At 35.4% G+C, this 22,252-nt stretch overlaps 1 protein-coding gene across 2 annotated transcripts in view; it reads right to left on the bottom strand.

The window, feature by feature from the left end:
- Positions 1 to 22,252, bottom strand: part of SCYL2 (SCY1 like pseudokinase 2) — a 56,673-nt gene that overhangs the window by 6,000 nt on the left and 28,421 nt on the right. For both annotated transcript variants that reach the window (XM_082349617.1, XM_082349618.1), the window contains exons 4-13: positions 19,903 to 20,047; positions 17,078 to 17,227; positions 15,643 to 15,864; positions 14,401 to 14,517; positions 13,678 to 13,803; positions 12,571 to 12,747; positions 10,767 to 10,889; positions 7,445 to 7,558; positions 6,256 to 6,388; positions 4,266 to 4,384 (exon numbers count right to left, since the gene is read on the bottom strand). In XM_082349617.1, the coding sequence (XP_082205743.1) occupies positions 4,266 to 4,384; positions 6,256 to 6,388; positions 7,445 to 7,558; positions 10,767 to 10,889; positions 12,571 to 12,747; positions 13,678 to 13,803; positions 14,401 to 14,517; positions 15,643 to 15,864; positions 17,078 to 17,227; positions 19,903 to 20,047 (1,426 nt within the window). The remainder of the gene's footprint in view (positions 1 to 4,265; positions 4,385 to 6,255; positions 6,389 to 7,444; positions 7,559 to 10,766; positions 10,890 to 12,570; positions 12,748 to 13,677; positions 13,804 to 14,400; positions 14,518 to 15,642; positions 15,865 to 17,077; positions 17,228 to 19,902; positions 20,048 to 22,252) is intronic.

The raw sequence follows: 22,252 nt of genomic DNA, 5'->3' as shown, positions 1-22,252 counted from the left end.
ATAATGTTTCAAGTTAGCCACAAAGGTAATCTAATAAAATAATTCAACAAGTTATTCATAATATTCTCTATTTTTATCAGAATAGACCCACTCATAGCACTGATGACATAAGAATAGTATATTTTAGCTCAATGTATCAGAGCAAGCTTTTACAGTATCTCTGTATGGTGGTGATATAGTTGATGAGACTTTTAAGTTCCAGAAAACATGTTCTCAATAAGTTTTATATCCTGAGTTGCCTAACAGCTATTATTCAGCAGTCTTATATAAATTCAACTCCAGCAGTTATTACATATTGATTTTTCTAGACTAATCCAAAAATGACCATCTAAATTTGTGCATATCTGAAAACAATCTGCTTAATAATGCATAAAAAATTACTCTTTATTCAGATCATTATAAAAATGACATGTTTGGCTAAAATAAGCCTTGTTTTCTAAAAAGTTAGTAGAAATATTAAATATACATAATCTAACTTCCAAATAATTAAAATTCATAAAGTATATCTAATTCAAAGTTAAACATAGTTTAAGCTTTTGTTAAACTTTAAATAATAATTTATTTATTTATTTATTTATTTATTTATTTATTTATTTATTTATTTATTTATTTATTTATGGCTGCATTGGGTCTTCGTTGCTGCACGCGGGCTTTCTCTAGTTGCGGTGAGCAGGGGCTACTCTTCATTGCGGTGCGCAGTCTTCTCATTGTGGTGGCTTCTCTTGTTGTGGAGCACGGGCTCTAGAGCGCAGGCTCAGTAGTTGTGGCTCACGGGCTTAGGTGCTCCCCGGCATGTGGGATCTTCCCGGGTCAGGGCTCAAACCCGTGTCCCCTGCATTGGCAGGTGGATTCTTAACCACTGCACCACCAGGGAAGCCCCTAGTTAAATAATTCTTATAGTACTTCAGGATCATCATAAACAATTTATTTTAATAATACCACATATTACAGGAAGACTCTAGAAACTGCTTTCTTCCCCTCCCCAAATCTTACAACTACGTCTTTGGGCTGGGTGCTTATAAATACACTATTCTATTAATCCTCACAACTCTTCAAAGTAAATTTATTAATATTTCTATTTTATAAATGAGGGAACTCAGGCTCAGCAAGAGAGAAAGCAACTTACTCAGAAATACTAAATAACTTGTATGGCAGAATTAGAATTCATACTAAGTCTGTCTCCAAAGCTTGTACTGTTTTCTACTACGTTATGCTGCCTCTCAACCATGCTCTATCATCCATTTATCCTCTGTCTGACCATGAGAGTAACAAAAGGCATATTTCCTTAGCTGTTTACCATGACTGACTCTTTGCTGATTAGTTTTTTTAACTTTTTAACAAAATATAACATACACAGAAAAGTATACATATAAGTGCACATCTCAAAAAATTCACAAACTGAATTTAACCAGTAGCCAGAAAAAGAACAGAACATTGGCAGCACCCCAGAAGCTTCCTCGTGCCCCCTTCTAATCATTTCCTACCCTCCCTCGCCATATGAGAAAACACTATTCTGACTTCTAGCAGTGTAGTTTTAACCGTCTTTGTGTTTCATATAAATGGAGTCATTCAGTAGATGCTCCTCTGTGTCTGGCTTCACTTGCTCAATATAATGTTTGTGAGATTCATCTATATTGTTGAAGCATTAACATAGTAGGCCTGCACTGCTATCCTTGGAAAAGTCTGCTTGCAAGGTTGGCCCTTGGCTGGTGTCCAGGAACTCAGATTTTGGGAGGTTCCCACCATTAACTGATAATAGTGGCTCACTGTGCCTAACTGGAATTTGAGTACCAGGCAGGGGGTGCTACTTGATCAGCCCCCAGTAAAAATTCCAGGCACCGAGTCTCCAATGAGCTTCTCTGGCTGGCAATATTTCAGACACGCTGTCACAACTCATTACCCAGGAAATTAAGCACATTCTGTGTGACTCCACCAAAAGATGACTCTGGAAGCCTGAGCCTGGTTTCCCCCAGACTTTGCCCCATGAACCTTCTCCCTTCACTGATTTTGCTTTACATTCTTCCACCATAATAAATCATAGCTGTGAGTACAACCATTGGCTGAGGCCTGAGTCCTCCTGGTGAATCACTGAATCTGGGGGTGGTCATAGGAACCGTCCCCCAACACAAGTTGTGATTGTGTTTGGATTGCTGCATGGTATTTGCTCTTTTTAATCAAATGCTAAAAATGTATTTTCCTCAGTTACTTTATCTTTTTCACATAATGTGTAATATACTTAGATTATTTTAAATCAGAACTGACAGAAGAGGGCAGTCTTGAATTAGGAACCCTGTCCATGAAATGAATAGGAAAGCAGACCACATCCATGCTAACCATTGTAAAATACCAGATGATATGAATCTAAATATTTCTGCTGATGAAAATAGGCCCCTCAAAAAAATCAACCATAAAGCTGAAGAAAACTAACACACTTCAAACGTAATTATATATTCTAAAATAAGCATTTGAGAATATTTTACAACACCCTAAATCATAAATATGAGAACTAAGAACAGAAATGACCGAAAGTTGAAGACTATCTTAGGCATGTTATCATTCTATTTTCCCCCAATATTCATCCTCCCTTTTTGCCAATCCTAATTTCAACCCTGCCATCCAAGATATGAAGAAATTATCAAGACAAAAACTGAAATCTAAGGACACAAACCTTCAGGGGCTTACCCTACCACTTCAAATGAAATTTTCGATCTGATTAATTTTACAAATTTCTCTAATTTGAAAACTCCATTCACTCAGCACTCTCCCCTATGCCAAAAGCTCTCTTGCTTAACTTTCAGCTTTCTGCTTCCTTCATTGCTCTAATTCACTTTTAGTCTTTAATTCCAAACCTTGCCAGCCTATCCATTTCTGACACTCTCAGTTAAACAGTAACCCTTCCCCATCTTTTCCATTATACATCATTAAACATTAGTTTTATGGTGAACAAAATGCCTTGTCATTACTCTGTACCTCAAATTTTCTCTCAATTCAATAAAAATTTTTGTTTCTGGCACTGTACTAAGTACTGGGGATATAATGAAGAATAAGCTATAACAACCAGCCTTCTGGGAAAGTCAGACACACAAGTATATAGCTGTGACAACTACAGTGATAGAGGTATGCAGAGGTAATTCTATAATAACCTTTGAGTACATAGTTCCTTTGCTCAAACATTTACCACATCTTGAAAGTTCAAATACCTAAACCAGATGAGCATTTAAAGTCTGCCTATTCTAGGGCTTTCACTGTCGTGGCCCAGGTTCAATCTCTGGTGGGGGAACTGAGATCCTGCAAGCGGCATGGCGTGGCCAAAATAAAATAAAATAAAATAAAACGAAAGTCTACCTATTCTAGTCTCAATTTATCTTAATATCATCACTCCCTGATTATATTATAGGTATCTCTCAAACTGTATTATTCATTCCCTGTGGCAGATAGACTCTAAAATGGTCCCAATTAACTCCTCATTCTGCTACTCTGTCTTTGTGTAATCCCCTACCTTCAAACATGGGCAGGACCTGTGACTTGCTTGTAACCAACAGAATATGGCAAAGGTAATGGGATGGCATTTCCTTGATTACATTATAAGAGACTATAACTTCCATCTTTCTAGCAGACTCTTTCTGGCTTTGATGAAACCAGATGATACCGTGTTGGAGGCCCATGAAACAAGGAATTCACCGTGGCAACCAGCTAACAGAGAGCAACAAACTGAGGCCTTCGGCTCAACAGTCGGAAAGGAATTTAATCCTGCCAACGACCATTGAGTGAGCTTAGAAACAGATCCTCCCCCAGGTGAGCATTCAGATGAGACCTCAGTCTTTGACTGCGGCACTGTGAGAAACTCTGAGCAGAGCATACATGCCCTGGCTTGACTGACCCACAGAAACTGTGAGATAATAAATCTATGTTGTTTTAAACCTGCAAGTTGTGGTGATTTGTGAGGTAGCAATAAATAATGAATACACAGCCCAGACATATTTTTTTTCCCTTTGTTCATGTCAATTTCACAGTCCCAAATTTGAAGTAGTCCCCAATCCTACACATCTTTCAAAATTCTGCTCATTTACTATCTCCCAATTAGGCCTCCAATAATCCATCCTTCCAACTCACATACTCCTTACTTTGAACCCACAAACTTTCTTCATTTATCTCTTTGGCATATTTTTCCTTGTTTTACCTATTTATATGTAATATATTTATACATTCAATGCCAAGAAAACAGTAAGCTGAATAAATTGAATAAAGCACAAAACTACTCCTACCTGATTGAGATTAAGATTGTTTTCAATACTCAGGGGAATCAGATGAGGCAATACTTTTCCAGCCAACTGCTCTTTGGTGATTCCCAACTTCTTATGAGCAAAAGTACATTTGTAAATACCTGACAGAAAAGAGTAAGACAAATGTTATAATTCAGTACCACAAATCAATAGAAATCAGAAAAACAGTGTATCTATATGAAATCTCTTGATAATCAGTGTAGTTACAAAATTTTCCTTATCAATGCTTAGAAGAAGGATGCTCTTATATATGGATCAGAATGATTTCAGCTTTACTGTCAGTTTAGATTTAACATACCATGACACATTTATCCTGTATTCTTTTGGTTTTAAGAACACATTTAATGATAGTATAAAATTAAAAGTCTATCAGAACGAGATACAGTTCTTACAGTGCAGCAGAAAGGCTACAGAATGTCTCTCTATTCTGAACACATCTAAACACATATTTCAGACATCTCATTCAAACTTGAGACATCTATTTAAAGTGTCTAAGTATAGGTCCTATAACTTTATTCACTTCTTTAACCAATCAGACTCAACATCTCTGAACTTTAGTAATTTAAGTCAACTCCACACAGTCCTTCCCTGTTGTCTTACCTATTTACTCAACTTTCAGGACCCTGCTTGATACACCTATTGCACAAAGCCTTCATTTGGTAAACTGAGCACGTTTGCTCCTCATTCTCTGAATGCTTTTGTGTTATAAGTGTTTTGTATAGATAGAATCCAGAGCTTTAGAACACACCATCTGCTGTTATTCTGCTGTTAATGCACACTTCACTTACATACTCAAAGAATAACTTTGAGTGCCCATTAAATGCTTATTTGCAGGGCACTATGCTCATTACTTTCCCTTCAGTTGGTCTCACTGATTCTCACAAAACTCCTATAATGATATTATTTTTATCCTCATTTGATAGATGAAGAAACTTTTCAAAGTCACTCGAGGAACCGGCATAGCCAGGACTGGGGTTAGGGCTCTTTCCACTACGTCAAACTCCTTCTCAAGAAGACTAACTTCTTTGAGCTCAAGAGTTTCATACCATATCCCAAAAGTTCTATTTCTACAGAGGTCCGCAACAGATTACTTACTGACAATTCCTACAAATATTTACTGAGGGCTTTCTATAAATCAGGCACTAGAGTAGGTATTAAAGATACATGGCTGAATAACATAGTTTTTCTTCAAAACTAACAAAGAACTTCAAGTTTAGTAACTTGTTAATGTTTCTGTGATTCCACAGCTAGGTCTATCTCTATTAGTACAGCAGACCCTGAACATTTCCAGATTGGGCTTTAACTATTTATAAGCAATTTCAGAGTTTTTTTTACAGAGTGACTTGTAATTATGCTGATAGGATAGAATGTGCTGTAAGGCCAATAATGCTTCATCGGCACATCACTTAGCAGTGAAAAATATTTGTTCAGACTTAAACATATCTAAATTAAAAACCAGCTCTACCAGTTATCAGCTGTATAACCTTGAATAACTTACTTCACTCCTCTGAGCCTCAGTTTCCTTACCGTAAAACAGAAATAACAGTATCTATCTCATTGGATTTTGGAGAGGACAAAATAAGGTAATGCAGAGAAAAGACTCAGCACAGTGCCTGTTACAAATCAGGTACCAAATAAACATCAGGTATTACTATTAAGACTGGTATCAGCATTTCAAGTAGTTTTGCTTGCCTCTCTTATTGAGTACCATTTTATAGAGAAAACTACATGCTATCATGATATCTGTGAAGCCAGGATTCCCAAATATCTTATTCCTTTATAAATGTCAAGTACTACCGCTTTTGCTAAAATTAACACAAAGAAAAGTTATATCATGGCATTTACCCCATCATTCTTCAGTTACTGAATGCTATATACATGAAAAGAGTACAAAATGGTTTTATAGATTGAAAAGTTTACTTGCATAATTGTAAAACAAAGTAGCATCAAATGACATTAAGTTTTCAGCTACCTAAAATTCCCATGAGGACCGCAGGTTCCTTGGATGGAATTTGTTGTAAGAACGGCAGAATATCATCAAGTACAAACCACTTATCCAAGTATTCCAAAATCTTTCCTAAGCACACTAATGAATTTACACGTACCTATTAAAAGAGGTAAACTGAATTAGTCATTTAAAGTCTTTGCAATCTAGACCAAAATATTTTAAGTATGAGTATAATCTTCATATAGGTATATGTTAAAACCTCAAGAATAAAAGTAGGTTTAAAAGCTCTCGTCCTTTATTAATATAGAAAATTCACATATTTATAAATTCCCCTGACTTGTTTCAGAAAGAATCTTTGATTGCTTTGCCAGGATACTAGGTAGCTAAAGGTAAGGAATGATTTTAATTTTATATCTTTTTAAATAAAGTAATTAGGATTTGAAAAGCTTTATTACACATTTGTTTGCTAAGAATATTTCCTTGGGGTCATTTGAATTACAAAAAAGGACTAAATTTTCCCACCAAGTGATTAATTTTACTGGGCTTCCAATATTTTCCTCTAATTCAGGTTCAAGTCATTCTTAAACTAAATATTTTAACAACATGTGAAAAGTATATTTGTCCTACATAAAGTTTTGTATTTCTAAATATATCTTTAATACAGTTACTAAAACCTGATATTTAGGAGCTCTTTTATCACAATTCTATCAATTGTGATATCTATATTATCTTGACTATTTTAATAAATATTTCACATCCTACTTTTTTAGCTAGAATTTGTTAAGATAGAATACTTTTAGTCAGGATCATAATATCAATAAAACTATTTTTTAAAAAGAAAAAAAGTAAACTAAGAAAAGCAGAAAACAATTAGTTGGTAAAAAAAGCAAAAAGCACCACATTTCTGCAAGAAAGATGGAAAAAAAATAAACTGTGGCTTAAAGCAGAAAAGGATTAAGAAAAAAATTACTCAAATTTTCTACTGACGCACTCAAAGTTAGGGGACAGGGAGTAATGTCAGGGATGGAATACTATAAAATTATATATCAGGGAAAACTACAGCTATTGCTCACTTTCATAGTACTATATATAGGCTACTTATAGCCATGACAAAATATATGAACAAACTACAAAAGGGTTATTAAACAATAAGAAAATTATTTAAGCCAATGAGAAGTGAAAGAAAAACAAAAATTAATATGCGATTACTTACAGCGAGGGAAGACGTTTGTAGACATGCATTTTTAATTCTTGGTATCAAGGCATTTTTCATGGATGGGTAGTCTATAAGATTTGCAAAGGTTGGAATGATGTTTAGACAGAGTTCCTATTAAGAAAATAAATCGGATCAATCTTAGAGAAAGACTCTCTCACATACTAAAAAACATTTTGCATTTGCATGGCTAATTTGTCACATAGCTTGAAATAAACTTTTATGTATGGTATATCATTTGATCTTTTCAACAACTGTTTGAAAGAAAAATACTTATTATCAATTTTGAATTTTACAGATGAGGAAACAGGCTCAGAAGACCTTGCTCAAATTCACGCTATGTCATACAACTAGCATATATACCAAAATTCCCTGATCGCATTCCTAGTTTCTTTCCCTGATAACACAATTAATTCTTCATTTATTTTTAAAAATAGGAACATCTAAAAAAAAAAGTAACATCTAAGTTTTGCTATCTTTCACAACAAGGGAAAATCAAGTACAAAGTCACGTAAAACTATTCCTCTTAAATAAGGAATTTCTTAGCTGTTACATAGATCCATATGATGGATATAATACAAACATTTTAAAATATATTTTCAAAGACTGTTTAACAGTATCAAGGATAAAATGCAATAAGATACTATTATATAATCCCATTTTTTAAATCTGTCTACAGGCTTAGGGAAAAAAACTGGAAGGATATATCTGGGAATGTTAACTGTGGGCATCTCTGACAGAGGATTTTAATTTCCTTTATATTTTTAACTATTTCTAAATTCTGAAACTAAAGCAAATATAAATGACAGAAACAGCAAAAGTTATTTAAAACATTCTTGTTAACTTAATGCCACGCCATAGTGTAAATGACTGGAACTGGGAACTCCAAGGATAACAGAAGAAAGGGGGGATGATGGAGGATTAAATGAGATAAAAAAAGAACAGGAAATGGCTTGAGAACTAACTGGCTGAAGAACCTAATCTCAGATACCTTATAAGGCAGAATGATCCTTGTAGGAAAGCAAAAAAGAGATTACTGAAGAAAATGGGGGTATAAATGTATATCAGGGAGGGAGTTATTGACGATATTTGGTAAACTTAAAGACATTCATGTTGGGTTAGCAGATAGAAATGAATCAACCACTAAAAATCTGTTATCAGTATACTGGCAAGTATTTTATTTACTTTAACTTATCCCCAGACTTCCAAAAGGCAGAAAGAAAGAAAAGAGTTAATATTAATATCTATTCAGAAGTATAATAATTAAGTAGGTGATATAACTTGAGGATAATAAATACAAACTACATTTAAGGGACTATTTTCCACAGATGGTAGAGAATGAGCAAGGATGAGCAGTCAGTGAGATACTGTGCTCCTGCTACCAGAGGGGAACAGGGAAGTTCAGCCCTTAATTGATATCAGAGTGACAGAGAGAGAGAGACTGACTGCACACACGCACTATGCCATATAATCTAGCAGTAGGTTACAGAGGGAAATCTTAAATTATGTCTAAATCACTTAGCTAGAGGAGGCGAGAACCATAGGAGGAGACAGAGTAAAGAACCTAAGAACAGGAGATGGAAAAAAACAAAACAAACAAAAGGAAGTCCAATTAGCATATTCTCAGGAACTTCTGCCTATTATTTTCTACTTTCTCTGTAACTGGTGGTGGGGAGGGGAGAATGAAAACAAATTCTACGTTTATTTAAAGGTAAATAATTTTAAAAACTGGTTCTCATATACATTTCTATTAATCCCTCTAATGACCCTAAAACTTTTGTAAACCATCTTCTACTTTTCCAAATGCTTTTCTAAACTCTCTCTAGCCTCTTAAATAGTTCTAATCAAACTTCAGTTTAAAAATACCATTCCAAAAATGAATCTCAGAAGTTACTTCCTAGCCTTCTAACTCGCATGAAGCTTGAGGAAAAGATTTTTGTTTCCTGCTCTTGCTCTCTCTCCCAAAGCTTAGATAGGCTTTAACTTTATCAGACTCTTACCAAGCAATGTTGATACTAGTTAATTGGACTGGTGACTAAACACTTATATTGAATCATATCAGAAATGCTAGTTTCTAAAACTTGGCAAAGTGCACAACTCAATTTGAATTATATATTAACTATTTTAATAAAATACTTGCTGGCCAAACTAACCCCCTTAGGAAGAAAAATGACCTTTCACATCACTCGATCCTCCCTCTCCTCCCTAATTTCACTGAATATAAAACAAGGTTGACTACACAGGGCCTGTGGGAATGTTTCAAGAAGCTATAATTCACAATTCCTTTGGAAAGCACTTAAAAGTAATAGTAAGTACCTTCCCCAATCATTCCACGTCATTTGGACAAAGGCAGCAAGAGATGACGTTGTAAGGAAAATTTTTAACATCAACTTCACAACTTGGAATAAAAGAAAACTTAGATAAGGACTGAAATGAGTCAAACAAGTGACCTTATATGTGTGGTATTAGGTTCACATTTTTTTTTTAAAAAAAGCTTTGGTCAATAACTTATAAAAAGTAAAATTCTTTGTTTTTCTTTACTAGAACTTTTGCACTGGTGAAGAGACCATAAACTTTTAAATATGACACCTTTTTATGCAGTGAGATGTTCTTAACATAAGTATTTATTTTCCAAAGTGAGAAAAAAAAGCTCAAACTAAATTATACTTTTAATAGCAATCCAAAAATTTTTTTCCAGATAACCCATAGAACCAAAATTTTAGTAGCAAACTTACAGAACTAAAAGTTTGGCAAAGTATGTGATGTTTTAACAGCACTTTTGTAACACAAAAGCATGACTATAAATGCATTAGGGATGGTCACACTAAATTACTATTTACTTTTCTACCTACCTGCTATACAAATTAACTTTAATGCAAAAGGAACAACATTTCTGAATAGAAGACTGAGTTACCAAACATGAAAGAAAATTATGAGTATGAGAAGTACCTACTTAACGCTTTCATAAGAAAAAGGCACATACATCTTTGTCATTTTCATTCATATATTAATTACTCATTTAGGAAGAAGGTATACAGCAATCCAAACTACAACAAATCAAACCTTCTATAATAGTACATTACTGATAAGTAAAAGCAACAAATCATTTTACTTTATTAATACAGGTATTCATCAATTGATTCTTCAAATTAGTTAGGAGTGAACACACTAGTAGTAGTATACATCATGCAATTCAATGGATTAATAAATACTATTGAGCTTTATATTAAAAAAATTATGACAAACTTAAAATGTACTTTACTTCTTTCTTTTGCTTTAAGAATCAGAATCATCATTAAAGGAAAAAAATTGAATATTATACCTGGATCTGAATGGAAGGAGCCTCTAGGGCTCTGTAAACCATTGGCAGGACACTGTTCTTTATCTCATCAGGAGGAGTTTTGGTTAGTAGCAAATCCATTTTTTGGAGGAAAATTAACAAAATCTGTGTAGAAAAGGGGAACAATGTATTGAAGTCTAGAATCTTTATGACACTTTATACATGCCAAAATTTAAAGTAGCTTCAAAAGAATAAGTTATGTATTTTGACACTCACCATGTTGCTAGCCTGAAGGCATGGAAGACAAAAACATATAAATCAAGTCTCTTATGTTTCTAGAAGCACTATATTTAACATCTGCTCTCAGTTTAAACATTTAAATAAAGACTAATTTCCTAACTCTCACATATCTTCAGTAATACATCACTCACCCACAAGTACCAACTACCTGCAAAGCTACCGGGTAAAAAAATAAAAGCCTGAGAGCAGCAAAGTCAGAGGTCCCAAAGAAGTAAATTCCATCACTCAGCTTCTATGAAGTTCAAGAGAAGAAAAGGTACAGAAATGAAAAGGACTGTCAGGAAAAATTCTAGAAACATTTTCAATTGTCCCTGATCATTTGTTTGCCACCACATACGTAAGTAATAAGGAACAAACTATCCCTTCTATCCATGCAGAATACTTAGTTTTGTCAAGGCTCAGTTAAAATTTTTCAGAAGGGATTTTTAGCTAGATTACTACTACTACTACTACTACTACTACTACTACTACTACTACTACTACTACTACTACTACGGGAAAAAAATACAAAGAATGAAGGCAAATAAGAGCTCAGATGATAGGTTCCTTAGGATCCTATCTGATGCATAGCTTAGTGAACATGGGACTCCACTCCTCTCCCTCCTGACACCTTGACCATGTTTGGAGAACTCTGCTTCGAAGCCTACAGTTCTCTCACCTGCCCTTTCCTTAAGCAGGGGAACTCCTGTCTTACTACCACAGATTTCCTTCTGTTCCCCTCCTTTCAATGGAAGGACCACAAACAGTCTGTCATAAAACCATTAAATCAGGTAATCAATGGTTTAACAATAAGCTCTTGCCATGGAGTAGCAGAAACTTAATAATATTTACCATGTGCCAGAAAATTTCATTTAATTTCAACAACCCTTTTCACATTTCAGAAATGAGCAAAATAGAAACTTTAAGAGAGTAATGACTTGTCCAAGGAGATAAAGAAGGCAAGATTCTAACCCAGGTATGTGACCTTACTGCTCTCTTAAATCCAAGTCTACCTTGAATCTGGCAAATAAATATTTTAATAGAGTCTATATCAGAGACTAATTAAATTTTCCCTTAACAATACACACACACACATATTACTTCCATGGTGCTGGAAGCATTTCTCCTCTTTTGGTGAAACTATTTATTAGCAATAAAATAAAGAGAAACAACTGGCATAAACCATCTACAAATTAAAGACTCTTAATAACAAAACAAAAAACCAGAAATACTTAAAAGTGCAGGAGAAAAATAAATATTTATTTTCCTAAACCTATAACTTTCAATAAGGCAATGGGAACAATATAACACATGCAAAATCTCATTACAATTTGTTTTCTGAGACAGCAACCTGTGGAGAGCTATAGACATTTATTTGCAAAGTTCAATTATAATTTTAGGAATGGTTCACTTCAAACATATGCAAAATAGCTTCTGACTAATGGAAAAGAAAGTCTCTCATACTTACCTCAATTTTTAAAAAGTCAAATATCCTTTCCTTTTCTTTTCAATGATAGTTATCATTGACTAACTAGATAAACAGGGAAAAAAATATCTACATACATACCTGGATTGGCTCCTGCTGTCTAAAGACAGGGCCAAGTTCAGGTAGAATTAACTTGACATATTCTTCTTTGGTACATTCTTCAGCAATGAGTAGAACATTGGGCAAAACAAAAGGTACCATGTCAGGGTTTACAAATTCTGAAGTCAAACAAGGCAAAATTCTCTGCACAATGACACGCTGAAAGGCAAAAAATGTTTTCATAAAACTAATCTTTATATCAGGTCTTTAGTATTAACATTGAAGTTAAGAGTCTAAAATCTCCAACCCCTTTGGGTAAGGTGACTATATAATTTATAGTTGAAACTGGGACACTTTTGAGAGTAAAATAGGGTGCTATTGCTAATTATGCCAGGACAAAAGACATAACTTGGGAACATTACAGATAAAGGGGGACATATGATTACCCTTCCTTTAGGAAATCTTCCCCAATTAGTTTCACTAATACAGTTCTCCTCTTAATTTCTTCATTACTTATGATTCATACCACACATTGTTAATTGTTGTTTCATGCATGTTAACCCTATCTACACTTACTGTAAAGCCCTTGAAAGCAAGGACAGTATTTTGTTTCCCATTTATTCTCCACAGCATCTAAGTAAAGGGCTAGACAAACAGTGCATAACCAATGAATATCTCATAGATTCAACACTGGAGATATTTCTGCAAAGGAATTACTAGTTTTCCAGCCAATGGCTTCTTTAGCATTCACTAATATTTTTAGACCATATTATCCTCACGATTTAATAAGCCAGAAAGGGAGAGTAAAGGAATTGGAGAGAATAGTATCAATACAGCAGTATAATTGCTAGTGAGGCAGTGATTTCCACAATGACAGTTTACGGACTTTTCTTCTGATGTTTAATGTCCAAGTGCTGCTTTTGCATAGGTGGTATCCTTCTAATTTTTTACACTATTTAATAATTTTTGGACCACACAAAAAAGGTCCACTAAACTTTTGTGACTTCAGTCTGTAGCCTTTTATACTCATTTATGTACCTCTGGCAAAAGTTACATTTTTTTTTTTTTTGGAAGGGTTATTATAGTAAGTCAAAGTAAATTTTAAATTCTATACTCCTGACTATAATAACAAACTGATCAACAACAAACCTTGGGCAGTTTTGGCAGAACCTTTGGCAGTCCTTTGAAAAACTGTGATTTCTGAAGGTTATCTCTTTGGAATAAGGTATCAAAATACTGCAGTGTTACTGCACCAACATCATCAAAGAAGGGAATCTAAAAACAGAGAAACAGAATTATTCTGATAAGTATTAAAGTGCTTCTCATATCTGAAACTGACACATTATGGTGAAAAAATATTCAGAAACATTTAGCAAAATGCTAAAGACCACTTAATAAAAATTCTAGTTATAAAAATCAGAATAAGAAAGTAATAAATTATTTTTCTTTTCAAGGTCAGTTTTTCAGAATCAGTACCTGTGAGTTAGCTGCACAGTAACATTTTCTTTACATAACTAGTAAAATATTAAAAGATTAAGTAAAATATCTTGAGGGCATAAACAGTACCATTCATTAAAATCCATTGGTTATATGAGTGAATTTGAGGGCTATGAATTCTTGGGGTGTCCAGAACTTCTGCATGCCTAACTGTAACTATTAGGTCTCTTTATTTGAAATCTTAAACTTTATATCAGAGCACTTACCTGCATAAATTGTTTAACTCTTTAAGATTAAAAGAAGATGAATATTTAATACATTCAAGAATACAGATGTTATCTGGGGACTATATCTGATTAAATCTTCAGATGCATTTAATCAACTTTAACTCATTTTTTGTCCCTCCATCTAAGGCAGGAATTCATATGCACTCACCTTTGTCATTTGATCTGCATCTGGTCTTACAGTTGGAGTTACATTTAACAGTAGTTTTACATGCTCACGGACTTCCTCAGGTATATTTGTAAGTGAACTAGATCCTAAACGACTCAACTTCAAAAGAGTAATAATGTTAAATATGAATATAAAATATTCAAAAGATACACATTTATACTGTCAATAGTCCATTTAAGAAAACTTTTTGAGGGACTCCCCTGGTGGCGCAGTGGTTAAGAATCCACCTACCAATGCAGGGGACACGGGTTCGAGTCCTGGTCCAGGAAGATCTCACATGCCGCGGAGCAACTAAGCCCGTGCACCACAACTACTGAGCCTGCGCTCTACAGCCCACGAGCCACAACTACTGAGCCTGAGTGCCACAACTACTGAAGCCCGTGCGCCTAGAGCCCGTGCTCTGAAACAAGAGAAGCCACCACAATGGGAAGCCCGCGTACCGCAACGAAGAGTAGCCCCCGCTCGCCGCCAACTAGAGAAAACCCACGCGCAGCAACGAAGACCCAATGCAGCCAAAAATAAATAACAAATAAATTTTTTTTTAAAAAAGAAAACTTTTTGGGCTTCCCTGGTGGCGCAGTGGTTGAGAATCTGCCTGCCAATGCAGGGGACACGGGTTCGAGCCCTGGTCTGGGAAGTATCCCACATGCCGCGGAGCGGCTGGGCCCGTGAGCCACAATTACTGAGCCTGCGTGTCTGGAGCCTGTGCTCCGCAACAAGAGAGGCCGCGATGGTGAGAGGCCCGCGCACCGTGATGAAGAGTGGTCCCCACTTGCCACAACTGGAGAAAGCCCTCGCACAGAAACGAAGACCCAACACAGCCATAAAATAAAAATAAATAAATAAATAAATAAATATTTATTAAAAAAAAAGAAAACTTTTTGAAATTTACTAAAAAATATATTTTTAGATTGAACAAATGGCTAATTCTACTGTTGCAAGATAATTAAAACACATCTGTAATACCTGAAATTGTCTCTATTCCTAAAACAAAACACCCAGTACTTTAGACTATATTTCAATTTTCACTCTAGTAAATAAATGCCATGATTAAAGTTGTAGTAACAAATATTAATCCTAAGAATTACTTTTGTTAAGTTGACTTTATGAAAACTTAAAATATGAGACACTCATCTCAGTTTAGAGAATTTTCTGAACATATTTTGGAAAAAAACCAAACACTTAATACATTTTTAATGCAAGCAAATGTTTAAAGGCACATACCTGATCCAACTGTCTACTGAAACTCTTGTAAATATCTTGCTTGTTAACTTCAAATACAGCTTTCCCTTTATTAAATACAGCATACATGACAGTTCCTAAAGAGTACATATCACTGGCTGTTTCACAGCTCACAGAAAGTATGTATTCAGGAGCCAAATATTCAGGATTTGGAAGACACAATGATGGTAAATTTGGGTCCCATTCTTTACATGGAAACTTAGGCTACAAAAAGACAGAAAAAGGATTACATAGATTAAATATTTAAATTAAAGCAAACCACTGTCAGGTAGTAACAGTTTAGTTTTAAATTCATACTCAGTCATGCAAGTAAAAATGTCACCATCACTTTCCATTCTAAATTTCCGAGAATCCCAAAACTAGAAAGTGCATGAAACAAGTTAAGAGATAAGAATAAGAAGTCTTACAACTTTGAGATTATTGGCGCTCTCTCCCAGAAGACAAATTATCACTATACTATACAATGCATTATGAATATGGAAAGGTCTGGCCTATGTTTTCTGATACACAGGCTTCAAATTTATGAGTTCAAATAGATTATTGTTTGAGACCTTGTTCTTTCACTAACTAGCTATGCGATTTAGTTAACAGGTTCAAAGGGATGTTGTAAGATAAACAAATGTATGGAAAACAGAGCCAGCACAGTGCCTGACGCATAGTATAGACTCAACCAATACTAATTCTTTCTGCTTCCCTTAAAAATGTTTACTTAAATTAGAAATATATTTTAGGTCAAAGCACGGTTGTTAAAGGTAACAACTACATTGTAAAAACTTGAAATATTGCAGTGTTTTCCTAAGTATAAATAGGCAGGTTTCATAATCACTAAGTAACAGGTGCTTTTTAACCAGAAAGACTGGGTTTAAATCCTAGCTCTACCACTTACCACCTGCCTAAACTTAGGCAAATTATTTTACTCTATGAGTCTAACTTACTCATCTGTATTATTCCCATACCTCACTGAGTCGTTGTGAGGATAATAAGTAAATACACAAAAAGTGTTCAGAAAAGCGCTTCAATAAATGTTACCCATTATTATCACTGCTATTGTTATCATGCTCCCTAAAGAAGATTCTGTGATCCAATAAGCTGGGGAAACACTGCTAGAGATTCACAATGTTTGTTTGTGTATCTGACACTCTGAGGGAAAAAAAATCTACTTAACCCAATAGTGCTCAAATTTGCTTAACTCTAGCACTTTCTTCTCAAGTAACATTACTGAGGAATTAATGAGCTAAATATTCGTAGGTACAATGAACACTAGAAATTTTCTGTAAAGCTATACATTTAAACATACCATTGTACCACACAGCCTATTTCTACACATTTATCAGGCTTATAAATTCTCTAATCTATTCCAGATGCAATCACAAATTTCCAGAGCTTTAAAAAATGAAAAGAATAAAACCTTCATTACCTCTTGTTCAGAAGGATTGGTCGATGATATACAAAAATCAAAGCCCATTATTTTCCAGGCTCCACTTTTATTCAAAATTATATTTTCAGGTGTAACATTTCCATGAACCATTTTCACACTGCTATGCAAAAATGACAATCCTTCAGAAACCTGTAAATGGAAATAAAAGACATTTTTAATAAAACTCCTTTCAATTACAATAATAAATGTCTCATAATAATCAAATTTGCTGCTTCTCCCAATAAAAATTTTTTACACGTCAGGTAACAATTAAATTTCATAAATGCAAAAGTGTAGATATTCTCAGTTGCCAGAGCATTCTAAGCATTAGCAAGAAAAACCCAATTGTAAAAACAGAGTACAACTATTTATTAAGTTCCCTTCTATATGCACAAAAGCAAAAGAAAAGACAGTAATAAAAGCACTTTGCTACCCAAATTTATTCAGTTCCTGAGTTTGAAAAGTGAGAGAATCTTTGGTTTCTTACTTAAAGACAGTAAATATCAAGAAATACCTTTGTCAATTTGATTCTAATTCTTAATATTTTTATATCCTTATACTTCATATTGAAATTAAGTTTTTCTGAATACCATTGTGCTCAGTTTTCAAACATTAACTGATGTTCACTCATTCTCACACTGGATTAATATTTGGTAATTTTATATCTGTGCCTGAGATTACCATGGAATTTGTTAACAAAAAGTGAAAACTGGATTTGAAAGGGCCAACCGTACCAGGTATGCCAGTTCCTCAAAAACGTAAAAATAGAATTACCATAGAATCCAGCAATTCCACTTCTGGGGATATCCCCAAAAGAACTGAAAGCAGGGTCCTGAAGAGATATTTGTTCACCCATGTTCACAGCAGTATTACGATAACCAAGAGGTGAAAGCAACCCAAGTGTCCATCAACGAATGAATGAATAAACATAATGTGGTAAATACATACAACAGAATATTATTCAGCCTTCAAATAGGAAAGAAATTCTGACACACGCTACCACATGGATGAACCCAGAGGGCATTATGCTAACTGAAATAAACCAGTCACAAAAAGAAAAATACTGCATGATTCCACTTATATGAGTAGTCAAATTAATAGAGACAGAAAGTAGAATGATGGTTGCCAGGGGCTGGGAGGTATGAGAGGTGGGGTGTGGGGAGTTATTGTTTAATGCGTACAGCTTAAATTTTGCAAGGTGGAAAGAGTTCTGGAGATGGATGGAAGTGATGGTTGCACAAGAATGTGAATGTACTTAAACTGTACACTTAAAAATGGCAAAGATGGCAAATTTTATGTTATGTGTATTTTACCACAATTAGAAAATATATACTGTTAAGAGAATAAGATAAGCCACAGACTAAGAGAGAATATTTTTAAGTCATGTATCTGACAAAGAACTTGTGTCCACAATATATAAAGAAATCTCAAAACTCAATAACAGAAAACAAACAACCCATTTAAACAATAAGCAAAAGATCTGAACAGACATGTCACCAAAAAAGACACTCAGATGGCAAGGAAGCATATAAAAAGGTGTTCAACATCATTATTCATTAAGGAAATGCAAATTAAAACTCCAGTGAGATACCACTGCACACATATTAGAATGGCTACAATTGAGGGAATTCCCTGGTGGTCCAGTGGTTAGGACTCCATGCTTTCACTGCAGAGGGCCTGGGTTCAATCCCTGGTCAGGGAACTAAGCTCCCAACGAAAAAAAAGAATAGTTACAATTGAAAGCGCCAACCATACCAAGTTTTGCAAAGATGTGAAAAAAATGTAACTTTTATACACTGCGATGGGAATGTAAAATGATACTATCATTTGGAAAACAGCTTTTCAGTTTCTTAAAAAATGAAATATACACATACCATTTGATCCAGCCATTCCACTCCTAGGTAATTAACCAAGAGAAATGAAAGCATACGTCCATACAAAAACTTGTATATGAATGTTCATAGCAGCTTTATTTGCAATAGCCCAAAATTGGAAACAACCCAAATGATCATCAGCAGGTGAATGGATGAGCAAACTATGATACACTACTCAGTAATAAAAGAAGTATTGATATGCACAACTATATGAATGAATACCAAAATAATTAGATTGATTGAAAGAAGCCAGGCCAGAAAATGAGTACATATTGTATGATTTCATTTACAAAATTCTAAAAATACAAACTGATTTAGTGACAGGAAGTAGTCAGTGGCTTCCTGGGATGAGAGACAGAAAGACAGCAAGGAGCAGGAGGGAAGGATTACAATGGGTATGAGGAAACTTTGGAAGGTCGATATGTACATTATTTTGATTGTAGTGACGGTTCCACCTATAAACTTAAAAAACTGCATATTTTAAACATGTGAAGTTTATTGTATGCCAAATAATTATGCCTTAGCAATATTGTTAAAAGTAATGAATAAAATGATCTCTGCCCCCCAAAAACAAAGAATCTACTGTATAAATTCACTCTATAAAGCAGAAGATATTTTGGTAAGCAGGGGAAGGAAAATCAGAAAAAGTGGATGGACTTATGGATGCACTGTGAAGGTTTAAAATTCAAAAAAATTAAAAAGGAACCACCACATCCACCAGTCAACAAGTGCTCTTCTCCAAAGGTTACTAATGTTATGTTTCATACATTAAAAAGATAATTTAAGCCCAACAATAAACTGTAGAAAAATTCTAGAACATAGAAATAATTTTTAAATTACTGAAAAGATCTAAAGGTTTACATAAAGCAGTTTTATACAGCTAAATGTGAAATGGCTAAAAACAATTTTGAAGGAAAATATTCCATCCACATGATGAATAAAAATACATACCTGAAGCAAACCATATTTAGTTTCTACATCATAAAGTTTATAATCCTTAATGTCTGGAGATACAGGGGAAGGTAGATTTTCCCAGTTACCCAGAACATTGGCTAAGCTGGCAAAAACTGGTTCCGTACAAAATGCCAAGCAATCCCTGTTTTAAAAAAGAAAAATATTAGTGGTCCTATTTAACTATCAACAAGAAGGTAGACAATTTTAGATTTATTTTCAGCATTAATATAACACACTTAGGCCAACAAAGCAAAGTCAGGAAGCTTTGTATATGAATTACACTGGATAAATCATTCAGTCTTTTAAGTGTTTTAACAGTTGTGATACATTTTTTAAATTTAAAAAGTCAGGAAATAAACATTATATCAACTGTGCTTTTTGAATGATTGATATTTTTTATGGAAAACCAATGAATTAAATTAACATATCGTTACATTATACCTATGATATTACCCTTATTTCTAAGGCTCTAAATCTCAGAATATGCTCAAAGGAACCTGTAGATTTCCCACACACACCTCTGGAGCAATGAGTCAGGAAGAGGGACAGGGCATAGCTCCAGCTCCCACGGGACGGTCACTTTTTTTTTTTCACTGTTAAGAGCAAACACCTGGCTGAGGGAGGGGTCCTGAATTATGTCTCTTGGGACCTTTGTGAGCTGTTGGAACCCGGGGAGGCACATCATTTTTGCATCTCTTGGACTGTCTTTTGCTCCTGGAAACAATGTGAAAACCCTTTTGTTCTTGCTTTGGGAAACATGGCATCCTGTGGTGTCTTCTAGGGCAGGGGTCTCCAACCCTCGGGGCCGTAACGGTCCGCGGCCTGTTAGGAACCAGGCCCAGGCCACACAGCAGGATGTGAGCAGCGGGCGAGTGAGTGAAGCTTCATCTGTCCCTCCCCATCGCTCGCATTACTGCCTGAACCATCGCCCCCCACCCCCTTCCATGGAAAAACCGTCTTCCACGAAACCAGTCCCTGGTGCCAAAAAGGTTGGGGACCACTGTCCTAGGGTACTTTGCAAGCCCTGATGTCCACTTGTCCTCCACAGCACATTGCCAGGACCGGCATGCCATGTGTGTGCTCGGTGCTGGGGGGGAGGGGGGCCGGGGGGGGTGTTCCTGTTTCTGGGTGGGTGAGTGGGAGTGACCGTGGAGCCCGTGTGCAGAGGACCAGCAGGGCTCCCCCAGGTTGCTGAGGGGCAGGACGTGCCAGGAGATGTGACATCCTGGCCAGAGCACGGCCACATGGACACACCTGGAGCTCGGGGAGCTCCCTGGCAGCAGGTCCATGTGGAAGAGCTCAGGACCGGGCAGCCAGGTCCAGATGCCGGTGGGAGTGACTAGCCTGATGACTACTTCAATCTCAGAGCACTTTTGCTTTTATCTGTTTTATGTATCATTTTTAAAGGTGTCACAAGTTTCCAATTTTTAAAATTACTGTTCTTTGATTTTTTTTTTTTTTTTTTGGCTGTGCTGCACGGCTTGCAGGATCTTAGTTCCCCAGCCAGAGATTGAGCCCGGGCCCCCAGCATTAGAAACATTCAATAAACGTTGAATAAGCCTTATAGAGTAATGACCAACAGCTCAAGCTCTGAAGACATATACCCAACTTCAAGTCCCAGCATCTCTATTCCTTGTTGGTGACTTTGGACACTTTGAGCCTCGCTTTGCCCATTTGTAAACTGGTGATAAAAGACCACCTTGAAAGGTTACTGTAAAGATCAAATGAGCAAATCCATATAAAATACATAGCATGTTGACTAAAATGTAAGCTCAATAAACGTTTACAATTGCTATTGCAATTACCAACTGTCTGAGATTCAAGTCCTAACATTTTGGACTTTGGCTTAGGCTCTGGCAATGAAGAACTACAAGGCAGTGCAGTAACAAAGCTATACCAAGCCTCTGCACCTAGACAGTAACTGTTTAATGGCAAATATGCCTTTTGCTGTTCTGTCAGTAATACTTGAGTTACTTTTCTTTCACCTTGAACCCATTTTTCTAATGAAAGCATATGCAGAAGTTCAATATGTATGAACGATAAAGACAGAGCTGCTTAGGTTGAAGGAGAAAGTTACACTGTCCTCCCTGCTCAGTTATCAATAAAGATGATGATCTTGATCTTGTTCTTGACTCCCACACTAAGCTCATTAACACAGTGGACACAGGCTTTCGTTTGCTGAACTGCACTGGAGGAAAACTGCTCAAAAACCCCTTAGTCTTCTCTACAGTTTCCAATGATTCCCAGGACTCGTTTATTTTAGCAACTCTTATTTTTCTCCTTTTTTGTCTTGTCCCCAAAATCATCCTTGGTCATATCAATATTCATAAGATTATTCTTCAAGCTT

Source organism: Balaenoptera borealis (genome assembly GCF_965194805.1).
Source record: "Balaenoptera borealis genome assembly, chromosome: 13".
In the NCBI taxonomy this organism is placed as follows: Eukaryota; Metazoa; Chordata; class Mammalia; order Artiodactyla; family Balaenopteridae; genus Balaenoptera; species Balaenoptera borealis.
Note: the sequence above shows the minus strand (reverse complement) of the source record. Positions and strands in the feature narration are given on the sequence as shown.